We start from the raw sequence: 25,863 nt of genomic DNA, 5'->3' as shown, positions 1-25,863 counted from the left end.
GAATCATTTTAGGGGCATTTGAAAACAGTAGTGGCCCAAGATAAGAGCCTTGAGGAACCCAAGAGATAACAACCAGGAGGCTGGAGTTGGAGCCAGAGATTGACCTATACTGGGTTCTTCCTTATATATAGGAGGGAAATCTCTTGATTACAAATGTTCCAATCCTTATAGTGTGATTCACAATGTTAAAAGCAAAATCTAACAATAAACAATTTGTGACCACATAACCATGTACCAGTCAACACAGAATTTCATAGGTGACCCTCCACTGAATTGTTACGATGAAAGGGTTTTGTTGAAATCCATATGGAAAAGGATTAAAGACATTTTTGTTTTGTAGAAGCTGCTGGTGATTTAGTTTAATAAAAGTAAGCGAATTCTCAACCTGTTTTTCGCATACTGGAGTAAATGTGATTTGGGGATTAGATTTTAGTTGGGGATTTATTGTATGATTGTGTTCAAACTTGGCATCTGCGTTCTGATTAAGACTATGCATTACCAATAAAGAAGTAACATACCCCACAAAGTATTAAAGTAACAAAATAACAAAAAAAAAAGTTTCCAGTGAAGTTTCCACTGTGAGGAAAATTAAAATGAGTAATGTTAACTTAAAATCTTTCTCAATTTTGCAAATGGATTCTGAATCATTTCACCATGCTAAAAGGCCTTGATGTTAACAGTACTTTGCAGATGAAGTTATCAGCTACTTTCAATGAGGCTGTGTTTGCTCAACCTCCAAACACACTAAAGATACAGATCATAAGTCACAGTGGCCATGCAAAACTATCAGAGCATAGAGGCAAATGAATTGTTCATCATAGTGTAACCAATGGGAAGCAATCAATTTGCAAAATAAGTCATGCTAGTTAGCGTTAGTGGTGAATACTTACAGAAACAACATAGCGAGGTCTGTACTGTAGGGTCCCAAACAGGCCTAATATGATAACAATAATGTGCAGAAAATTGGCCAAAATTGGTGCCCATTGATATCCAAGAAAGTCAAACACTTGGCGCTCTAATGCTGCTATCTGCGGAAAGACACAAAATTATAACATTAGGAAACCAGTGAAGAAACAGTGACAGGAGTTGGATGCAGGGGTGTAGGAATTAAAAAAATGAACAGGTGTATGATGCGACAACCACGGAACATTATGAATGTGAAATTGTATGTCTTTGGAGCCTGGGGCACATATTATTATAAAGTTTACCCTTGCTCAGCACTCACAGCCAGTGGCCAGTGTGTACACCAATTATACCCTGCACAGCAATGCTCATGGGAGCTAGCCATAGCTTGTGTACCCAGTCGATCAGGCACTTTCATTGCACATGATGGATGTCTGTGTCCACTTTCCTTGTGACGGATCCATCATCCTGTCTTGGTGCCGTTGCTCCTAATACAAAAAGGATTCATCACTCTGTTATCACACCTCTCTTAGAATCCAGCACACATACTGCAACATCCCTCCAGGGTCATCACAATGAAAGGCTGGCACTGCCAGTGCTTGCTACATACCTGATTTGCATATAAATCATCTCCGTGGGTAGTGAGGGTGAAGGAGAATGCCCTGTACCTACAAGATTTTCTATATACACAGACCATACCTGCAGTTTCAACGTGTTTGTTTTAATTGGTTTATCTCCTGCTGGGGTTGCTATGGCAACATTCCTTGGGGTCCTGCAATTTGTGATTCATTTCCCAGCATCCCTTGCATGTAACCAAAGGTCATGTGTGATGGATGCCTCTAAGTCAATGCTGCATTTAACCCCTTGCTGAGTGATAGGATAACAAAAATTTGGCATGAATGTAAAGTAGGAAAACACAGATGCATACATTTTATTTATTCTTGGCACCCTCAACTGAGCTAATTAAATATCGTACTAACCTTTACCATTGCAATTAGGTCAGCACAGGAATGTATTTGTCACTGAGTGGCATTAAGAGATGTTCTAATATTGTGGAGTTTTATTTGTTTAACTTTGTATCAGTTTTTCTGATAACAAAAAAACAGGCAATTTTGAAAGCCCAAAGTTTGTGACTTGCTTTTGATATGGAATGCATATAATAACAAAAAAAGTAATGTTACCCAAGTATCTCTGCAGCAATGAAAAATATTACAGCAGAACCAAAATCATGTTTCTGACCTTGCTAATAAGGTTACATTTACAAGACTGAGAAAAGGGCTGTATAAAGAATCCCAGAATTCAGAGCAGCTGACCTCGTCGCGCAATGGTCATGCCGTGACTGACAGGTCATAAGGAAGGGGACACGACTGGATCAATAAGTATTTAATGTCTTTTGCAGAAAAAAAGAAAACGTATGCAAATGTAAGGAATGGCATGCTCTCCCCCTTATAGCACTAATGCAATTATGTATCCAATGTATCTGCCTTTGACGCAAGGTTGCAACCCTCAATCTGTTGAAAAGCATTATGTGTTAGGCAGGGCTAGCTAATTAGCAAGACACCATGGGCAATTAAAATACAGAACAATGGTCAGCAAAAAAGGTTGTCATATACATTTCATTTGTACCATTTCATAAAGTGTTATACATTTCTTGTGGGTTATTAAATATATCCAAAGAACTCAAATTTAATAAATATGAAGGTACTTCTTGGAAGTGTAGGACACTAACTTTAATGTGCATTTTTGGAGCAGTCCCATGAAAACATGATTTTGTGTTTGTTTTGATGTGTATGATGTGTTTTTTAATCACTTTGGCAGGCTGTAAGGAAAATGTTGATATTTACCATTTTGCTTCTTCAGACTGTTATTAATGATTTATAATTCTGCACAGTGTCATGTGACTACCATGGCAACCACAGTCTCATGACATATGGTATATTAAGGAGGCTTTGAATGTCCCTCTGATCTGTGTCTACATTGTGTACTATAAAATTACCGCTACCTCTTCCCTCTGTCTTCACATGACATGCTCATTGATGTGAGCCTGTGCAACTAGCTGCCATATTTTGTAACCCCCAGATTTTGAAAGGAAGATAATAATTTCTAGATGGGCAGATAAGAAAATGCATGCTCAAAACATATTTAACTTAATGTGGGATTGCGGCTTTAATATTTAGATGAAAACAATCACAGAATCAAGGCTGCAGAAAGCATCCGTTTATTAGAGTCAGCAATGGAAGAATGTTTAAAATTAGGAACATCTACTATATAGTAAAATTAAAACAATATGGCATATACATTGTTTTCACACTAATTTCATTAGTAATACAAATATTGGTATTACTTATGGACTGTGGTAGGAAACTGGAGCACCCACAGAAACACAAGGAGAATACACACAAATAAAACCATGGCACCAGCACTGTGAGGTATCTAACTGCTATGCCAACGTGTCAACCTATTTAGGTCAGTACAAAAATACTTATTTAGTTGTATGCAAAGATACACATAAGTCCAAGGGAAAATAATATTTTTATATATTTTTTTCAATTATATTTCTGTCAAAGAATAATTTACAGCTATCTCACTCTGTGCCAGTGTATCATCTCCACACACTCTGTGCCCCTCTGCATCACCATCCACACACTATGTGCCCCTGCATCACCATCCACACACTGTGCCCCTCTGCATCACCATCCACACACTCTGTGCCCCTCTGCATCACCATTCACACACTCTGTGCCCCTCTGCATCACCATCCACACACTCTGTGCCCCTCTGCATCACCATCCACACACTCTGTGCCCCTCTGCATCACCATCCACACACTCTGTGCCCCTCTGCATCACCATCCACACACTCTGTGCCCCTCTGCATCACCATCCACACACTCTGTGCCCCTCTGTATCACTATCCACACACTATGTGCCCCTCTGCATCACCATCCACACGCTCTGTGCCCCTCTGCATCACCATCCACACGCTCTGTGCCCCTCTGCATCACCATCCACACGCTCTGTGCCCCTCTGCATCACCATCCACACGCTCTGTGCCCCTCAGCATCACCATCCACACGCTCTGTGCCCCTCTGCATCACCAGCCACACTCTCTGTGCCCCTCTGCATCATCCACACTCTCTGTGCCCCTCTGCATCATCCACACTCTCTGTGCCCCTCTGCATCATCCACACTCTCTGTGCCCCTCTGCATCATCCACACTCTCTGTGCCCCTCTGCATCATCCACACTCTCTGTGCCCCTCTGCATCATCCACACTCTCTGTGCCCCTCTGCATCATCCACACTCTCTGTGCCCCTCTGCATCATCCACACCCTCTGTGCCCCTCTGCATCATCCACACCCTCTGTGCCCCTCTGCATCATCCACACCCTCTGTGCCCCTCTGCATCATCCACACCCTCTGTGCCCCCTCTGCATCCAGGGCCATCTTTTCCATTGGGCACAATGGGCAGCTGCCTGGGGGCCCCACGGGCAAGGGGGCCCCATAGGCAGGGCTCTTAATGAGAATAAATAATCCTGCAAAAGAAAAAAACCTGCAAAAAAAAACCTTCAAGGGTCACTGAGCAAGTACATCTATCTATTTCTATCTCTATATATCTATATCTGTATACATCTATATATCTATATCTATATCTAGGGGCCCCGGTGCACTGCTTTGCCCGGGGGCCCATAATGTTGTTAAGATGGCCCTGTCTGCATCCACACTCTCTGTGGCCCCTCTGCATCCACTCTCTGTGCCCCCTCTGCATCCACTCTCTGCCCCCTCTGCCTCCTCACCCTGCTTCTCCTTCATTCTTTTGCCCCTCCATGCATTCCATACATGACCTTCCTTCTTCTATTTCTTCTGTCTTTTCTTATTTCTTACGAATTCGGAGGTGCCTGTGACCCAGCATTCTCTCTCCTGCCGCTTGTCACTGAATGTTGGGCGTGATGACGTCACGACCCAACATTCAATGAGGAGGGACGAGGATGCTGGGTCCCGGGCGCCTTCGGATTGGTAAGTTTTTGTTTTGTTTTTTTCGTCCCCTAGCCAAGGCACCCCTGTGACAGCACCACGCCACCCCTGGGAGCCACAGCGCACACTTTAGGAACCTAGGGGCTAGATGATGAGGAAGAAGATTAATGTGGCGAGAGAGCAATCTTATCACATATCGTTAGAGATAGTAAATGAGTGATATGAGTAGCCATTGGCTATGACTGTAACTGACGGATTGTGGTATCATCATCATCATCTATTTATATAGCACCACCAATTCTACAGCACTGTACAGAGAACTCATTCACATCAGTCCCTGCCCCATTGGAGCTTACAGTCTAAAATCACTAACACAGAAACTAGTGTTAATATTGTCAGCAGCCAAATAACCTACCAGTATGTTTTTGGAGTGTGGGAGAAAACCAGAGCACCCGGAGGAAACCCACAAAAACACTGGAAAAACATACAGATAAGGCCCTGGTCGGGAATTGAACTCATGAACCAGAAGTGAGGCAGAAGTGCCCTAGTGATATATTCTTAGTAAATTGTGTTGGTAATTAATTTTCTATCACTGCAATAAGCAACAATAAAAAACATCATTGTTATTGCTACAGATTAATAAATAGGGGACTGGATCTCCAACATGACCTAACCACTAAATATGATCATAATACAATTCTATTACACTTTATGCAGACATAGGATGCTACACCCACCCAACAGTGCCCTAAAAGTGTAAAAAAATTGTATTATGACCATGTCCAGTGGTCAGGTCATGTTGTGTAGATGTAGTGTTCTATGACTGCATAAAGTATGATAGAATTGTATTATGATCACATTCAGTGGTCAAGTCCTATGTCTGTATAGACTGTAATAGGGTTGACATATGATCATGTCCACTATTTTGGTCATGTTGTAGGTTTTAGTATCATATATTCTTATAGAAATTATTACAATTGTTTTCTTTCCAGTGGTCAGATCATGCTGTGTAGGTGTACAGTAGTGTTCTATGTCTGCATAGAGTATGATAGAATTGTATTATGATCATGTTCAGTGGTCCTTCCATGTTGAGGGTATAATGTCCTATGTCTGTAGAGACTGTTAGAAGTGTTGAATGACCAAGATTTTTGATGGATTTATGACTTCTCCCTATTTACTAAAGCTTCTTCATCAGGGATGTCTGGCAAAGGCTTACATAAATATATTAAAATATTTTTTTTTTCTCTATATTTTAATTTATTTAAAAAAATATATATATATATTTTTTTAATGAAAATGAAACTGGAAGCCCAAGTCCAGGCTGGTGAAGAGGTAAGAGTTCTTATACGGATGTCAGTCAGTATCCCCAAGGAGCAGAGTATCAATCATCTGCCCTGGAGAAATTTTCTTAATTAACATAGAAAGAATTTGAAGGCAGATAAGAACCACTTGGCCAATCTAGTCTGCCCCTTTTTAACCTATGGTAACCTCAACCCCCATTTGATCCTTAGTTCTTTGTAAGGATATCCTTATGTCTATTTCAAACATGTTTAAACTGTTACACTATAATTGTCTCTACCACCTCTGATGGGAGGCTATTGCACTTATCCACTATCCTTTCTGTGAAGTAGTTTTTCCTTAAATTTCCTCTGAATCTACTTCCCTCCAGTTTCAGCGCATGTCCTCCTGTTCTAATACTTCTCTTCCTATGAAGAATGTTTACCTCCTGTACCTTATTAAAACCCTTGATATATTTGAAAGTTTCTATCATGTCCCCCCTTTTCCTTCTCTGCTCCAAACTATACATATTAAGATCTTTTAGTCTTTCCAGATAAGTTTTGAGCTGTAGGCCATGCACCATTTTAGTTGCCCTTCTTTGTAAAGTCTCTAATGTATGTATATCCTTCTGGAGATATGGCCTCAATAATTAAACACAGTATTCTAGATTAGGCCATACCAATGACCTATATAGTGACATTATTACTTCTTTCTTTCTTTCTGCTACTGATTCCTCTCCTTATGCAACCAAGCATCTGACTTCCCTTCCTAATTGCTTTGTTACATTGCTTACCTGCCTTTAAGTCACCTGAAATAGTGACTCCTAGATCCCTTTCCTCCTCAGTAGTTCCAATTATAGTGTTGTTAATACTATATTACAATTTTTGGCATTACACTGTAGTTGCCATTCTCTTGACCAATCCTCTAGTCTACATAACTCATTAATCATTTGTTTTAGCCCTCTTGTTGCATATCTTTGTGCCATCTGCAAAAAGACATATGTTCCCTTCAATACCATTTGCAAAGTCACCAATAAAGATATTAAAAAGCACTGGTCCAAATACAGGTCCCTGGGGTATTCCACTGGTAACCTTACCCTCTCGTGAATGCACTCCATTTATTACAACTCTGTTTTCTATCCTGCAACTAAGATCTTATCCACTCAACCCTAGACCTTAGAATTCAATCCCAAGCTTTCAAGTTTATTTAACAGTCTACGGTGTGGGACAGTGTCAAAAGCCTTACTAAAGTCTAGATAAGCTACATCTATGGTTCCCCTTGATCTATTACGCTAGTCACCCAGCCAAAAAAAGTCGATCAGATTTCTTTGACATAATCTCCCCCCAGTAAATCTATGCTGTTTAGGATCCTGAAAATTACTGGATTTGAGATATTCTGCAACTCTTTCTTTTAAGAGTGTTTCCATCAGTTTCACTACTATTGATGTAAAGCTCACTTGTCTGTAGTTGTTTGTCTCTTCCTTGCTTCTACTTTAATACAGTGGGACTACATTTGTTCTTTTCCAGTCCTCTGGAATTATTCTTGTAGCTAGTGATTGGTTGAATAATGATGTTAAATTTGGTTTAAAACTAGATTCTCTATCAAATGCTGGCTAGCAGTGCAACAATAAACATGGTTTCATATACTGTGAACTCAATACTGCTCTGCTGCTAACCCTTCTCCACATGTACTGTATTTATAAAGCCCCTTTATTTTGTCTTTTCATCAAGCACAGAAATTTGACCACCTTGTGAATCTTCGAGGTAACTGTATTCCTAGTCATCATAATTCTGCCGTAGCTTGCAATACCAAGGGATGAGCAAGTGGTAACAGCATGTGATACAAGGGATAAACATCAAAGACGCATTCAAACCTCAATAATCTGTTCATATGTGGATCTTCCAGCAATGTGCTAGATACCTGTATCACCCCTGCTCCTCCCTCATTTCATTCAACCTCCCCCTGTCTTGCCCAGGCATAGATCTGTACAAATCCTATTATATACAGCTTGCATCTGCAAATGAGAACATTTGTATCCCGGTGGAAAATTAAAACTTATTAACGCTGCACTGACCTTTCTTTATCCCACATTCCATTACACACAAAGACTTTTAGTCACAGCTAGGCCAAAGGAACTGAAACCCATTTCCTACCAGGGGTGAGATTAGCAAGAGAACTGCAACTCCAGGCCAATTTTACAAACCAGGCCCAGCAAATGTTAAACCACATACTTAATCATATCGTTAATATGTAATGCATATGTTTAGGGGAAATCTTATATGGTAATCAGGGGTGTGCCTATCATGAGGCAACCTCAGCCTGCCAAGGTAACAGGTTTTGAGGGCAGGAAATTAGTTTACAACATGCAAGTTGTTTTACTATAAAGTCTAATGGTTTATTCCTTAATCATCATAATAATTCCTAGAATTAATCATGAATAAAGTCACAGTGTTTCTCTTTTATAGTTCACATGTATTATTATTGAAGTTCTCTACCATACACATACTAGGGTTCATTTTTGTCAGCAGCCAAGTATGCGCCACCATTACAGTAGTATGTATAAGGAATGGGAAAGGCAGTATTTCACTTTCCCCTGATAGTAATAATAACGCATGGGACAATTGTGAAGCCCAGCCGGACTGCTACTATTGACCCCTCATATTTGTTATGTCCAGGCTTATGACACCTATGGCCCTGCTATTATCCAACTTTGCTTTCTTTAGTCACACCAAACTGTTATCAGACCACACGGTCTTCAGAATAGAAGCTCCTTTGTATATGTTTCACTTGTTATGTGAACAATATATTAGAATATCATAATATGCCTGTTTAGGTGCACGTTTCACCTATAAACAGTAGAGGCAGCCATTTGTGGGCTAAACTCCAATCCATTCACTTGGAACTAGGGACATCACTCGTGTCATATTATGCCACTATTTCCAAGTGAATTACTAGACTGACTGAATACTCGCAAATTTAGTTCAATAGTCAAAATTGCAGCATCCCTTCTGCCCAGTTGCATTTTAAATCCCACTTGTGGTTACCGCTTTCCTGTCTGCTCTAAATATTCTCACTTAGTAGTTGTGACATTTATGAAAACTCATACTTTGCAGACATCCAATCAGGGAGATCCTAGAGAGGATGCCCAAGGGACAAGTGCGGGGGGAGGGGGGGGGGCGTTGTAACGTGATTCACGCTATCATGGTCCCACCCAACACTGTGCTATCTCTTAGTTCGCTAGGGAAGCTGTATGGAATCCGTGATTTTGAGCAAATATGTGTAAAGTAGTGCTCACAAAAAATGTGCTATTTCTTAATGCAACATGTCAAATATTTTGCTTCCATTTTCTAAACTTCATTACAAAAACAATGTAAATAATTGCTACGGGTAGCAATATTTATTTTTCTGTGCACCAATATTCATAAATGTCCTTAACTCATTTGCTAACATTGCATTTAGGTGTAAAATGTACACTTAACCACAGGGACAAACACAGAATTTTTAGCGAGAGAGGTTTCCAAATGATTGATTTGTAAACAAACATAAAATAAACTTTCCACAATAAGCCTGAAACAGACACTTATTTGTAGTCAAATAGTTTTACTGTAATTAACAAGTATAGTTGTGTCACATAGTGCTATGTTATATATAAATTCTAATCTGTGTACCAATATTGATGAGGTCAGCCCCAGATATGATAATACACACCTACCAGGTAGTATGAAATAAAATAAAATAAAATAAAATAGCTGAATATGAATAACACTTTTGCTGGGATTAATTCAACTTTGATAATTTATTAAAATGTCAGTAAATTAAATGGAAACTTAACCTAAAAATTTTAAAAACATGTTTTGGTGGAGTATAGAAAGTTAAAAGATACCATGAGGTATATTTACTAAACTGCGGGTTTGAAAAAGCGGAGATGTTGTCTAGCGCAACCAATCGGATTCTAGCTGTAATTTTGTAGAATACACTAAATAGATGATAACTAGGGGCCCGATTCATTAAGGATCTTAAATGAAGAGGATTCTTATTTCAGTCTCCTGGACAAAACCATGTTACAATGCAAGGGGTGCAAATGAGTGTTCTGTTTTGCCCATAAGTTAAATACTGACTGTTTTTTCATGTAGCACACAAATACTTGATAGCTTATTTGTACACTGAAATTTAAAGTGGATATGTGTGTGCTACATGAAAAAAGAGTCAGTATTTAACTTATTGGCAAAACAGAACACTCATTTGCACCCCTTGCATTGTAACATGGTTTTGTCCAGGAGACTGAAATAAGAATCCTCTTCATTTAAGATCCTTAATGAATCAGGCCCCAGAATCTGGTTGCTATAGGCAACATCTCCACTTTTTCAAACCCGCAGTTTAGTAGATATACCCCCAGAACTTTTACTTTCCTGTTATGCTCCACACACTAAATCTGCCAAAGTCCCACATGGGTCTAATGAATCCATGCTGAACTCTACTCTCTTCATGTCCTTGAACAATTAAACTCACCATTTGGGATCACAGCAGACATCTACTCTATGGTTTACACTTATAACTGGATAAGGAGGTTGGCATGTTTTCCAGGGCCACCCACCCGGACCTAGGGTTAGATTGCCAGTTGTAAGGTTGGGGATCGCGCTGTGGGTGAGAGTACACCTGTCCTGTGCTGAAGCTGTGCAGGCTCAGTACGCCAACACTGGCCTCTCAGAGTTTAGAGTAAGAAGGGGGCAGCGCAGAATTGCATGTTGGATTGAGGAGCACTAGTGTGAGCACAGCAGGGGCTGACTGACCACAGCTCGCATGGGGAAACCTGAGGAGAGGGGCTGTTAATGATCCAGATCTGCCTCATTATTGCCAATATAGTAAGTAGTAATAAATAATAGGTTAGTTACAAATAGGAAAGAGAACCGAGTACTTTATTTTCTTTTAGAGCTATACTTTTCGTTTGTTAATTTTGTTAGGTTTATTATGGAAAAAGAGGTGCTGTTTTTCTTTCACTGCTATGTTTAGATTTTTACCATGCTGTTAGGCTGCCGGTTTGATTACTAACTTGCAGAACTGATAACAGAAGTCTTCACCTATAGCAGCCACCTTTCCTGTACAGCTTTATGTGCTCACAGGTACTCGGAAGCCCCCAGGAATTAACTCCTAGCGTAGTGCAAGTTCGTTATACAATACCGCAGCAGCAGGCCAGAGGAGGCCGAGTAGATGGTAACGGATGGTTAGACGTAAGCCAAGGTCAGGGGTCACAAGCAAGGTAGAATGGTCAGATAGACGCCAAGGGTCAGGGTCACAGGCAAAACAGCGGACTCCAAGATACAGGCCAAAGGGTCAGGGTCACAGGCAAGCAGAAAGGTCCAAGGTACAGGCAGAGGGTCAGAACAGTATGTCCAATAGAAAAATATGCATAGTATCCACAGGAACTGAGACAAGCAGGAACAGGACAGGAGCAGGTCAGCAACAGAGAAAGTCTACGCTATATAAACTTAAATACTGGTACTAGCCAATCAGGGCTTAGCCCAGTAATTATCTTCAGGCACCAGGTAATTAATTATTAAGCCGTTTAATCAGCCCATGGGCTGTAGCGTGCACAGCCGCCGGCTGCTCTGAGTGGCTGGGGCGCAATAGCAGAAATTTCGGCGTCCTTAACCCCGAGGAGGGGTTAAGGAACCCCAACACCCTGGTTTCCTAGGGAATTGCTTGAAAAACTTTTGGATAAGCCTTTTAGCATTAAGGCGCCTTTGTGGGACCCAGGATTGTTCTTCTAAACCACGATTCTTCCACTGAACAAGAAAATGGACCTGAACTTGGACTTTTTTAGAATAGAGAATCTTTTGAACAACAAACTTCTGAGGTCCATCCAGATCCGGTGCCCGAGTACTTGAAGGCTGAAGATGTTGACTGGCTTGGATATAACTCTGGTTTAAGAATGGAACAGTGAAAGGTGTTTGGAATCCTCAAGGAGCAGGGAATCTTTAACCTGAAGGCTACAGGGCTGACTTGTTTGATAATCGTAATCGGTCCAATAAATTTAGGCCCACATTTTTTGCAGGGTTGTCTGAGCTTAATGTTGCGAGTCAAAGGCCAAACCTTCTGTCCTACTTTGAAAGAACAAGCCATACGATGGCGGTCAGAATTTTTTTTAGAGTGAAATGAGGCTCACCTCAAAAAAGACTGAACTTTCCTCCAAATGATCTTGAGGTCTGCAGCTGTAGAACGTATTTCCGGGAGACCAGAAGAACTGAGTGAATATAGAGAGCTGGACCTAGGGTGGAACCCAAAATTACAATAAAATAGATAAGTATGAGTAGAATAATGACATGAGTTATTGTATGCAAATTCTGCCCAGGGTAATAGATTGTCTTGGAATTCTGAGGTTTATAACCGTAAGAACTGCTCCAGGAATTGGTTGACTCTCTCAGTTTGTCCGTTAGATTGAGGGTGGTATGCGGATGAAAGGCTGATATTGATTCCAAGAAGAAAGATTTCCAGAACTGCGCAACCAACTGGGAACCACGATCAGAGACAATATCAGCAGGGAGCCCATGGAGTCGAAATATATGTTGAACAAAGAGAATAGCCAGATCTCATGCACTGGGAAGTCTGGTTAACTATATGAAATGAGACATTTTACTTAACTGGTCCACAACCACCTATATGGTGTTATGCCCTGCAGAATATGGGAGATTAACGATAAAATCCATTGACAAGTATGTCCAAGGTTTTGAAGGAATGGATAACGGAACAAGCTGTCCTGAAGGGCGGTTCCTGGGGACCTTACTCCTTGCACAACTTTCACAGGACAGAAAAAAGTTCCTGATATCTGTGGATAACGAGGGTCTTGCTGTCATGAGCTTCCAAAAGGACCGCTTTTCTTAAGTGAACCGGGACAAACAGGTGATTCACCGGAGTGTCTGTAGGAGCTATCTTTTGAAATCTACTGAGAGTAACTCCCAAGTCTTGAGTTAGTCCAGCGTGGATGATAGACGATGGGATTATAGGCAGTGGTTCAGAAACTGAAACGTGATGCGACATGAAGCTTCTTGATAGGGCATCCGCCCTGATGTTTTTAGAACCAGGTCTGTAGGTAATTATGAAGTTAAACCGCATAAAGAAAAGTGCCCAGCGGGCCTGTCTGGGATTCAACCGTTTGGCTGACTGGATGTACTGCAGATTCTTGTGATCAGTTATCACGGATATTACATGCATGGCTCCTTCCAGCCAATGACACCCACTTAATGGCCAAAAGTTCACGGTTACCTACGTCATAGTTAGTTTCAGCGGTAGAAAATTTCTGGGAGAAATATGCACTTGAAAATAAGGGACATCTGCAGAGACAAGAGTCTCTTACAACCCTGGACTGTCCCTGGAAACTAGGGAAACGTCCATGTTTTTAGTGGAGCAAAATACAAGTGACAAGTTATTATTGTTTAAAGGAAAATCTTAGCTTCCTTCTACTCCATCTCATGTATCCCCAACCAGTCATATTTTGAGGATTTCTCTATTTAGGAACGTAGAGAGAGGGCTGCACAGATTTACAGCACGTGGACTTTGTATGTTTTCCCCACGTTCCTAAGGATTTTTCTGGGTACTCCGGTTTCTTCAAATAGTCTTAAACCACCCTATAGTCTGTGTGTGTGTGGTATAAACTTTAAAATGTAAGCTCAAATGGTACATGGGCTGATGTTAAAGACTACCTATTTTCTGTGCAGTGCGAGATGTGATTCCCGCTATATAAAGTATAATAATTATGCTCACTCAGGTTCAATTTACCTAATATTTCATTCTTTCACAGCAATGTGTATATGTATATTTATAAATATATATATAACATTTTGCATTATCATATTTGGATATGTGTTAAATAAATATTCCTTTTATGCTCAAATTGGTCTGACTGCCCCTTTAATATTTACCACTTACTCTAATGAAAGATAACTGCTCTTAATTTAGGGTCCCCCCCTGTCTTAAATGCCCTGGGCGTCCCAAAACCTAAATCCGACTCTGTTTGCACCGTATGCCAGAACTACTTAGACGAGTATCCTCCTCTTTTGTGCTGGCCTTCTTATCTACCAGGCACTGCTTCATATCACTGCCGTTATCCATCCCATAGATTGTAAGCTTGCCAGCAGGGCCCTCTCACCTCTCTGTCTGTATTACCCAGTAATGTTTTACTACTGTGTTTGCTCCCCAATTGTAAAACGCTACGGAATTTGCTGGCGTTATATAAATAAATGTTGTTGATTATGATCTGATAAGCTGGGACACACTCATGCCCCCCCCCCCCCCCCTCTTTCTCAATACGAGCCTGTAGAGGAAGGAGGGACCTCATATGGTGGCATCTACACTGTACTCCCTCGTTTTCCTCCAAGCTGCCTGGGAAATGTAGTTAAATGTGTGTCTCTCGCCTTGATGTGCATCTTCCTCTTCTGTGAGCCAGGTTTGTTAGCTTACAATACTCATTAAAATAGTCAAAGTACACAGGTGCACTATATCTGGTGAGTTGAGATTGTGCGCTCTAAAATAGGCAAATGTTATGGTACGTACTGTCCAGTTCCCAGGATTATAGTGAGCTGCTGGGACACACAATGCAATGTATGTGCTCCAAGCTCTCCAGGTTAGATATACAGATCACAGTTCTAAAGTTAAAGCAGGCACACAGCCATTGGTTAAAAGTGCCATAGGGATGCTATCCGGCCAACTGTAAGTATCCCTAAGAACTCCTCTGATTGACACCGACAAATCAACAATTAGCTTTAATCTCATACTTGCCCACTCTCCTGGAATGTTTGGGAGTCTTCTGAATTCTAGGTAGGCCTCCGGGGAGAGCAGCCCACTCTGCCCACTTCCTAGCGAAGTGCCCCATCACAAAATGCTTTTGTGTCATTACATCGCCAAAATCAGGCGATTCACCGCACCCTCCCCTGTCTTCCTCACACCCAACCTCCCTTCAGGGATCTCCCGAAGGGGAACATTAAAAAGTTGAAAGGTATGTTTTATCTGCGTCTCTCTTCCACTCACATCACATCCTCCCACTTTCAGTTACAGGACTTTTTTCGGGCTGCACCCACTTTGTGGAATTCCCTCCCTCGCACAATAAGACTTTCCTCTAGTCTTCAAACGTTCTCTGAAAACCCACCTCTTTAGACAAGTTTATGATATTCCTTAACCACCATCTTAATCTCCCTAGGTAACCCTATTACCACCCTCTACACAGCTAACACAAGACAACAACCCTCTGACCAACATTACTACACACACAGCCCACTCAATACTTTTAGCTTTGCATTCTAGCTGGCCCAGTGTGCAATATGATGTAGCACATCCCCTTGTGTTTCAAGCTCCCACTGTCCTATAGATTGTAAGCTTGCGAGCAGGGTTCTCTTACCTCTCTGTCTGTCTGTATTACCCAGTATTGTCTTATTAATATTAGTTCCCAATTGTAAAGCGCTATGGAATTTGCTGGCGCTATATAAATAAATGATGATGATTTTATCTGTGTAGTGGACAATAGACAATGAAAGCAAATGTCTCATTGGTGGCTCTAATTGAATGCAAAGTTTGCACTTAAATGCAATGTTAGTAAATTAACTCTTGGAGGGAATTCAGTTAGCCACGAGATGCCGCCAGACATCATCTCCATGTCTGGCTGGGCACATTGCTGACTAATATGGTACAGAATCTATACTGTTTTCTCCTCGCATCTCTATGGGACGTGAGCAGAGATTTCAGTAAAACACGCCAACAGGATGTGTATTTGCGGACTGTTTCGGAGACATATCACTGCACCTAGCACAAATTGAATTCCCCCTATAGGTTCTGATTTCAGACTTTGGGGTCTATTTATTAAAGACATGTGTCACCAGCGATAAGGCTTCGCCCTATACATCAAGGGGCCATGCTAAGATTCGCTGGGTCTCGCTACTAATAGCTTTCCCAAGCATAAAGACCATCGCAATAATTGTTATTGCCATTATTGTGTTAAGAATGAATGAAAAAGTGTTTTATTACTTGAAAATAAAAATTCTTTGACAAAAAATTTTAAATTGATTTTTCTTATTTTTTTTTATATTTTTAGCATTTTTTTTATTTTACTAAGTAGAACTGAAATTGCAAGCCTGGGCTTTCATTTCCACTGTGCATGCGTGAACTGGCTAGTTTGTCACACATGCACAGATCTAGTGAGACTGGCCCGTCAAAGGGGTAAGTCAACCCTTACTGGTCCAAGCCAATAACGCTTAGGCTGGGTACACACTACATGGTTTTTGTCCAATAATCGGCTGAACCAGCCGGCATACAGCCGTCTGTTCGAAAGTTGGGTCAGTGTGTGTAGTGACACGATGATCGAAAGTCTGCCCAAATGGACGATTGTCAATTCATTTGGTTGGTCGTACCATTCAATATTTTCGTTCCAATCTCCTTCTGTTGTGTAGTGTGTATAAATTTCTGACCGATTACGCAAATGTTGCTTCATTGCTCACAACAGCATGGCTGTAAAAAGTCACTACTGGGACGGCCGCTCTTCCCTTTATCAGAGATAAATGGAAACAGATGATATATAACACTGACATAGGTTGCAACATTTATTCTAACATCACCATGGATTCTTTTGGTGTCCCGTAGAACTATCACATCTACCGCTGAGGTCTACTTTACACGGTACCGTTACAGCAGGGCATAATAGGATACTATTCCTTGGAAATTTACACATACATTGGACTCTTTTTGTGGGACTGACACATTTGGCTCCTCTGAGTTCTTCCATTTTCTACAACTGGGACTATACCGTTTCTTATTGCTTATTGGACTCCATAACCTACATGCTTAGAGACTGTGTGTTTTTACCATCATTGTCTCGTATTGTGTATTTGGACTTTACAGCTCATATGCCTAGAGACTGTATACATGCTATCATTATTGGTATATCATCCAAATTGGGAATTGATAACCGCACCACTTTCAGCTTTTGCCGTCTCTTTTTTACCTCATGATTGTATATTGTGGGTTGCAACCTATGTCAGTGTTATATATCATGTTTCCATTTATGTATAAAGTGGACACTTTTTACATATACATCGATTATTGGCTTTTGGCGCCCCAAGGTTCCCCTTTCCCTTCTCTATTATAGAGGGTTGAAGCCCACCCCTCACACTTCCTTGAGGCAGCCTACTATTCCAATACACCTGTGGGAAGAGCAGATTCCAATTCCCTTTTATATCGCTCTTCCCTTTATCGTCTGAAACAAGGCTAGTGTGTATGCAGCCCATGGACCAAGCGATCGGATGTAAAATCGATCAGCATAAAAAGTTGGTGGAAAATTCTGTAGTGTGTACCCAGCTTTAGGCAGCAGTGTGATAGAGATTTTAATGATACACTGTGGAGAAAAGTGATTTTACTGTGGCAATAGAAAATCCGCCTTATCAACACATTTTATTATATAGACCCCTAAATCCCTGTAATTTGCCTCTGGATAGTTTCACCACTCTTTACTTACATTCTTAAATGCTAACATCAGCTAATCATTTTTACACTGATTTCTTTTACACACATTCCAGTGCAGTCAGAGGCACTTATGTGTGCTTCACAGTGATAGACTGCTAGGTATGGATACTCACATGGAGTAAGGTAACACCACAAAGGACAAGTTATTTGTATGAGGTGATCTATCTAATATATTTGTGTGTATGTCATTTGCTTTCACTGACTGTTATATATTGCATTAGAGAACACTAAAAATAAGTAATGTGAAAGAAAAAGGTATGCTCTGTTGCTTTAGTATAAATGTGCACAATCAGGGAGCTTCAGGGTCAGTCAATTCAACCAAATTACTGTATATTTAGACAGTAATCATGTAAATAATATTCTGAAAGAAAACTTATTCGGAGAAACTCTGAAAAAAGGATACTCATATGCTGATTGTGATAAGTGTGGTACTGCCAAGCTTCTGCCCACTGAATTCCACTGTCCTATAACCAGGGCTGCCAAGAAGAATTCAGGGCCCCGGTAGCCCAACTTCATGGCCCCCCCCCCCCCTTATAGTTGAGCATTGAAAAAAAAATTGGAGGTGGCGCAAAAGTGTTATAGTGGGTGTGTCCATACAATTGGGGGTGTAACTATGCATCACTGGGGTGTGGCTAGCTGGTGAAAAACGCTAGGCCAAACTCCTACAGAAAAAAAACAGGGTGTGTAGTCACTTTATGATTGGGTGCGTGGTCATGTCAAGATGGGGGTAAAGCCACACTCATGGGGAGGGATGCCTAGAAATTTTGAAGTGTTTGGCTGTGCCTTACCCCCTCCTAACAACCATTTATTGCATGCACCCCTGCCACTGGCACCCATCCATTGCCTCTCTGCTGCTCTTTGAGATACCTCTCAACATTTCTAGCCCATAGGACACAGCTGTCCCAATCTTCTGACTTAAATTGTGACAGTTGGCATGTATGCTTACGAGCATACCAATACTTATGGCAGTTCACACTCACTCATAGATGCCAATATGCAAATAAAAAATATATACAATAATTAATAACCTGTAGGAATTTCAATACTGGAAATGTCGTCAGTTAACCTGTCGACATGAAAATATCGGCAGGGTAAATGTTGCAATTTAGTACCCAACTCGGTTAAAATGAACGTCTCATTACTACTCCGCACTGTAAAAGGACCTGCTCATTTTGCTATCTCTATCTGTGACTTCCTGCCCTTGTCCCATGCCCTCACTTGCACAATTACACAAGTGGACAAGTCACTGCCTGTCACATGATCAGCACATTTATCTTTCAAAATACGATGTGCTGCTGTAAATATCCTGATGATCTGATTGGCTACAGGTTGCTATATCCCACCCACTTCAAAACTGAGGACACCCAGGTGATCATTAGAGGAAGAATGATCATAACAATGTGCTGAGAACCCTGTTAGACGTACCTTATAAACAACATTGATGAAAATAAGTATGTTGAAATTATCTTACCATCTTTTGACAGGCAATAAACATATGGTCAGTGGTGTCCGCAGAGATGAATCTAACCCCTCCCCAAGTTCATGATAACCCTTCAAGTGATTAGTCTCTAGGTCAGGGCTGATCCTGCCCTCTGACTTACGAGACTTTGAAGGTACAGTGACAGTATGGCAGCGAACTGGAGTGCAGGTGATTAATTCTGATTTGGTGCCAGACTGTTTGACTTCACTTACAAGTGGTCGAGTCTCACTGAACATGGGGGTTGGGTTGGGGAAAGCACCCACCTCCACAGCCACGGGACCCGATGCGCAATACGTGTAAATATAGACCCATGTGTAGCTGGGACGGAAACAGTACCGTAGTAATTCTATCCCAGCATCTCCATGTATCTGTCCTTACCAAGTATTACTACATGTTCTGAGCAAAATCCCAAGTGATACGGTTTACCTTGTGTGGAGTTTTATGGGAGCTGCCATGTCTAGGATCATAACAGAAACATTTTTCCACACAGACAGCAATAAAAGCAGCACTACATTCATGTTGAGAAAATGATACGTGCAATCATGGCCAGTTTTACCACAACCCTGGGCCTCTAGATTTAAAAGAGCCCTGTGGAAAAAGATATGCCCTGCTTTCATTAGATCTGCCATATTCTTCTAATTGCATTTAATAATATATTTTATTTATCAAGGCTTTAGCTCTTATGGCAGAGGTGGTCAAACATTTAATCGTGATATACCAATAGATAGCCAGTTGTTTGGTCGATCACGGCCGTTGCGTGCTGTCAGGCTTGGAGACTGTAGGCATTGCACCCGCAGGCAGTCACACTGTAAGGTGATTTATGTGAGCAGATACCTATCTACAAGGTAGGCTCACTTTGCTTTGACCTGATAAAATTTGCATATCTGGGGTTTTCTCTCTACATATCCATATGTTCCCCCATGTGAGCGAGCTGCATTGTTGTCTGCCAACTGAATGGATTCAGATGCTTCAGTACAGCAATAGATTACAAATACAAGATTGGGACTGACGTCTTTTGCTTTTAATAACGCTGGGCATGCAAGAGTTCAGCCATTGATCTTCCACTTTGCAGCGTTATGCTTAGGTTGTATAATAATGCATCAGTTTCCCCTCAATAATGTCCCTTATCAATATCCCCTTCCAATTTCCATTATTTATTCTGTTTCTGTGTACTATAACCTTGTTCAGAGGAAATCGGGTCTTCATAGTTAAAACAGTAAGAGGCCAGCGCTACATAGGTGAAATTCTAATGAGGTTTCTGTAATATATTTTGCTATTGAATGAGTTCAATACAAGTGTATACTGGAAGGATTTGCTATTTTTCATTGCGTTGAGCAGCAAAAGAAAATCTGTGCGAAATTAATAAATATGAACATGAGACAGTAGAGGTCTCATTTACTAACACTGCATTTAGGTGCAAAATAAATATATAGAAAGTGTCTGATTAATTGCTATGCATAAGTGTAATTTGTACATAGATACAATTTTTCTAAATTGTAAAGTTGTACGAGGGGCTTCAGCTGTGTAACAGAGTGAAAAAGGTAATATTTTACTTTTTAAGATAGCTTCAATTGTGTTCTACATTCATAGTTCATATATGAAATCCTTAATTTTGGACTTTACCATATCTGCTAACATTCCTGAATGTAAAGCTGCAAGACATTAGGTCACACTCCTGATCTGGGCAAAACCAATTCATTTTTTTTCATGTTCCGAACATCAGGACCAATAGCAGATATGGGTTAAGTGGGCATTTCAATGTTGAGGCCCAAACTTTATTTTATATCCTTTCCCTCCATAGTTTAAGCAATAGCCTCCTCCACTCCTCACATACAAATCAAATATTTTAAAAGGTTCTATCACTGTATGTGAATTGTGCATGTATTTTTGTTGGATGTTACAAAGAAAGATATTTTATATTTTAACTTCCCTTCCCTAAATGTACAAGAGATGAGACAATAATGAGAAAACAACGAGAGAAGGTCCAATGTCGGAGATCAGGGGACTGATTCATTAAGGATCTTAACTTGAGAAACTTCTTATTTCAGTCTCCTGGACAAAACCATGTTACAATGCAAGGGGTGCAAATTAGTATTCTGTTTTGTACATAAGTTAAATACTGACTGTTTTTTCATGTAGCACACAAATACTTGATAGCTTATTTGTACACTGAAATTTAAAGTTGATATTTGTGTGCTACATGAAAAAACAGTCAGTATTTAACTTATGTACAAAACAGAATACTAATTTGCACCCCTTGCATTGTAACATGGTTTTGTCCAGGAGACTGAAATAAGAAGTTTCTCAAGTTAAGATCCTTAATGAATCAGGGCCCAGATTATGAAGTCTGTTTATTAATATCCGACGATAAGGTTGATTTTTCAGATAATCTCCTATCACCGCAATTTATCACTAAAATCTTGCAGAGGCAGCTGGATCACACATAAACAGAGGAACTGACAGCCACTACTTGGGCTTTCAGTTCCACTTAGTATCATTTCTTTCTTATGGCTGGCGATATCACCGCTGTTGCCAGCTGTACTCCTTCATGTATACAGTTTTTCACCCTTTCATAATTACCCTTATGTGTTAAACAAATGGCAGCATGCATTTTCCATACAGCAGTGATTTTTTTTTTTTACAAAAGAAAGGGTAAAGCAGAGTCTGGGCAACAGGGACAATTGTATAAGATTTTCGATTATTATAGTCCTGAATCAAATCCCAGATGTCATTAAAGAAAAAGAGGATTTATGTACTTACGCTAAATCCGTTTCTCTGATTCCGTCTGGGGGACACTGCTTACCATGGGTTGTGGAGGGAGCTTGGGGAGTTGGCACCTAACTAGTTAACTTTTAGTACTGCCGACAGACCCCTCCCCTCTACAATCCCCCTGCCCCCTCTTGTTCAGTTAATTAAAAAGCCCAAGGAGAAAAGGCCAGTCAAACAAGAGCACACAGAAGAAAAGCAGAAGGGAGGGATCGCAGTGTCCCCCAGACGGAATCAGAGAAACAGATTTAACGTAAGTACATAAATCCTCTTTTCTCTTTCATCCAGTCTGGGGGACACTGCTTACCATGGGGACGTTCTAAAGCAGCCCCCTAAGGGTAGGACTACTCTGAAAATCCCGCTCGTAAAGCATTACGAGCGAAATTTGCATCCGCGGATGCAAATACATTAAACTGGTAAAATTTTGTAAAGGTGTGGACAGAGGACCAGGTGGCTTCCCTGTAAAGCTGGTCTGCAGAAGCCCCATTTCTTGCTGCCCACGACGCCCCTACCGATCTGGTGGAATAGGCCGTAAGTCTCTCCGGCACAGGACGGTTAGCCTTTATGTAAGCTTGCTTAATGGTTGCCGTAATCCATCTTACGTTGGACTGTTTTGAGGCTGGCCAGCCTCTCTTATTAGCATCATAAAAAACAAACAGAGAATCAGTACGTCTAATCCGAGAAGTTCTCTTGACATAAATACGGAGAGCCCTAACCACATCTAACTTTTCCATTGACTGTTGATCCGAATGGGAAGTAGATGAGAAGACCGGAACTACAATTTCCTGGTTCAGATGGAAAGCCGAAACTACTTTTGGAACGAAGGAAGGGAGGGTTCTTAACACCGCTCCGTCCTCGTGGAAAACCAGATATGGTTCCCAACAAGACAGAGCTCCTAATTCCGAAACCCTACGTGCAGATGCAATAGCCAAAAGGAAGAGGACCTTCCAGGTCAACCACTTCAAATCTGCCACAAGTAATGGCTCAAAAGGAGGCCCCTCAAGCATATCCAGTACCAGGTTGAGATCCCATGGTGCTGTGGGCGGAACATAGGGAGGCTGAATATGCAAGACTCCCTGGAGGAAAGTCCTAATATCTGGTAAATCCGCTTATTTCAGGTGAAAAAATACTGACAGAGCCGAAACCTGAACTTTTAAAGAACCTAACCGAAGCCCTGCTTCCAGGCCATCCTGAAGGAAAGCCAACAAGCGAGGGAGGCGAAAAGAGGACGAGTGACATGTCTTATTTTCGCACCATCTGATGTAGGCTCTCCAAATCCGGTGATAGATACGAGCTGAAACTGGCTTTCTGGCTCGCATCATAGTATTCACTACGCTGGAGGAAAAACCTCTAGCCCTCCAGAGGCAGGCTTTAACAGCCATGCCGTTAAACTGAGCTGAGGTAAATTCTGGTGACGGAAGGGACCTTGCAGAAGAAGGTCATCTCGAGACGGAAGACGGAAACTCTGTCCTTCCGCCATAGAGATTATGTCCGCGTACCAGACTCGGCGCGGCCATGAGGGAGCTATTAGAATTACTGGCAAACCGCCCTACCTTACTCGTCTGAGTACGCGAGGAAGCATGGGAATCGGAGGAAACAGGTATCCCAACCTGAACATCCATGACTTCGTCATAACGTCCACTGACACCGCTAAGGGGTCTCTTGCCCTTGCGCAAAACCTGTGAACCTTTCTGTTGTGTCTGGAGGCCATGAGATCTATGTCCGGAAGACCCCACCTCTGAACCAGAGACTGGAAAACTTCCGGATGGAGTGACCACTCCCCCGGCATCATCTGGTTTCGACTTAGGTAGTCGGCCTCCCAATTCTTTATTCCTGGAATGAAAACTACCGATATTGCTGGAACAAATTGTTCTGCCCAAACCAAAATTTGAGCTGCAATATTCATTGCCGCTGCACTCCTGGTTCCTCCTTGCCTGTTGACATATGCCACGGCCGTGGCATTGTCGGACTGAACTCTGACAGGGTGGCCCTGAAGGAGGGACTGGGCCCCCCGGAGGGCCAAAAGAATAGCCTTCAACTCCAGCACGTTTATTGATAGGGCTGATTCCTGAACCGACCAAAGTCCCTGGAGCCGAAGGTGCAGAATTACCGCCCCCCAACCTTTCAGGCTGGCGTCCATCGTGGCTATGATCCATGGCCATGGAGCGAAGGACCTGCCCACTGTCATGTGATCCTGAATCAGCCACCACTGAAGCGATTCTCTCGCCCTTGGAGATAGAGAGATCCTCTGGAGATCCAAACGTAGTTGGGATCCTGACCATTTCGTCAATAGATCCCACTGAAAACAACGAGAATGGGCCTCGACCGAAGGGGATGGTCTCGAAGGAGGCCAACATCTTTCCCAGCAGCTGCATGCACAAGTGCATTGAGGGGTTGGGAGAAGACAAGACCTGAGTTGTTATACTCTGAATTGAACTGATCTTCTCGACAGGTAGGAACACCCTTTGCTGGCTGGTGTCCATAATAAGCCCTAGGAAAACCATGCATTGACACGGAACCATCTGGGATTTCTTTAAATTTATTAGCCATCCATGGCCCTCGAGAACCACCAAGGTGAGGGATAAGTGATGACGTAAGCAATTCTCTGTGGAGGATTTGATGAGCAGGTCGTCCAAATAAGGCACGACCTGAACTCCCTGAAGGTGTAGACATGCTGCCATAACAGACATGATCTTCGTGAAAAACCCTCGGCGCTGTTGAGAGGCCGAAGGGGAGGGCCCGAAACTGATAGTGGAAGGATCCCACCGAGAATCTTAGGAGAGACTGATGGTGGATCCAAATGGGAATGTGGAGGTATGCGTCTTTTATGTCTATGGACGCCATAAACTGATCCTTCTCTAAGCCGTTTATCACCGACCTTAGGGATTCCATCCGAAATTTGTCCACCCTTAAGTGCACATTGAGACCCTTTAAGTTTAGGATGGGACGAAATGAGCCGTCCGGCTTCTTGACCAGAAACAGGTTTGAATAAAACCCCTGTCCTTTCTGGTAATCTGGGACCCTGCAGATAACTCTTTGAGAAAGAAGAGAGGCGACACAATCCTGTATTGCCTGCCTTCTTGATGGATCTCGGGCTAGAGGAGTTAGGAAGAAACGATGTGGGACCGGGCCCAGCAGGTCTATCTTGTACCCCTCTGATATAATACCCCGAATCCAAGGATCTTGGGAGGACGCTGCCCACTGTTCCTGAAACAAAGACAGACGTCACCCCACTGGGGCCCCCTCCGAAACATAGTCGTCGTCAGGATGCAGGCTTCTCCTGGCTCTTGAAGGCCTGGCGCCTAGCTGCAAACGAGGATCTCCCCCTGGCAGAGGAGCCTCGAGAATTTGGCTGTCTGCTTCTAAAGGACTGTCCTCTAGGTAAGGAGGTCCCCCAAAAGGGCTGACGAAAGGAGCTGACCAGAGGGTTTCTGCTCCTGCTAGGGAATACCGGCAAGGAAGTGCTTTTGCCCCCCGTTGTCTGTGAGATCAGGGTATCCAATTCCAGGCCGAACAAACCTGTTGCTGAAAAAGGAATGGTTTCCACGGACTTTATTGATTCCGCATCTCCTGCCCAGTATTTTAGCCATAACGTTCTTCTTGCTGAAAAAGATGCAGCCTGAATAGAAGAGAATATAGCCGCTGTGTTCTGGGCCACCTCATAAAGGTATCTTGATGCCTCCTTCAAATGCAAAGCCAGGGGAAGTAAATCAGAGTCCTGCAAGGCCTCTGCCAGCTGGTCTGCCCATGCTTCCATGGCTCTAGCCACCCAAGCTGAAGCAAATGTGCGCCTAAAGGAAGAACCCGCAAATATAGATTTTAGCTGGGATTCCACTCTGCGGTCATTGACATTCTGCAGAGATGCAGAACCTGGAGCTGGAAGTAAAGTGTGCTTGGCCAATCGGGCTATTGGAATATCCACTTTTGGAATACTCTCCCAGCGAACCACATTTTCCTCCTGC

At 42.0% G+C, this 25,863-nt stretch overlaps 1 protein-coding gene across 3 annotated transcripts in view; it reads right to left on the bottom strand.

Annotated features, from left to right (window-relative positions):
- The window catches only part of NKAIN4 (sodium/potassium transporting ATPase interacting 4), a 62,155-nt gene that overhangs the window by 22,938 nt on the left and 13,354 nt on the right, over nucleotides 1-25,863 (bottom strand). For all 3 annotated transcript variants that reach the window (XM_075176713.1, XM_075176712.1, XM_075176714.1), the window contains exon 2: nucleotides 891-1,028. In XM_075176713.1, coding sequence (XP_075032814.1) covers nucleotides 891-1,028 — 138 coding nt within the window. The remainder of the gene's footprint in view (nucleotides 1-890; nucleotides 1,029-25,863) is intronic.

This window comes from Mixophyes fleayi, chromosome 6, assembly GCF_038048845.1.
Source record: "Mixophyes fleayi isolate aMixFle1 chromosome 6, aMixFle1.hap1, whole genome shotgun sequence".
Taxonomy (NCBI): domain Eukaryota; kingdom Metazoa; phylum Chordata; class Amphibia; order Anura; family Limnodynastidae; genus Mixophyes; species Mixophyes fleayi.
This window is presented reverse-complemented; position numbering and strand designations above follow the sequence as displayed.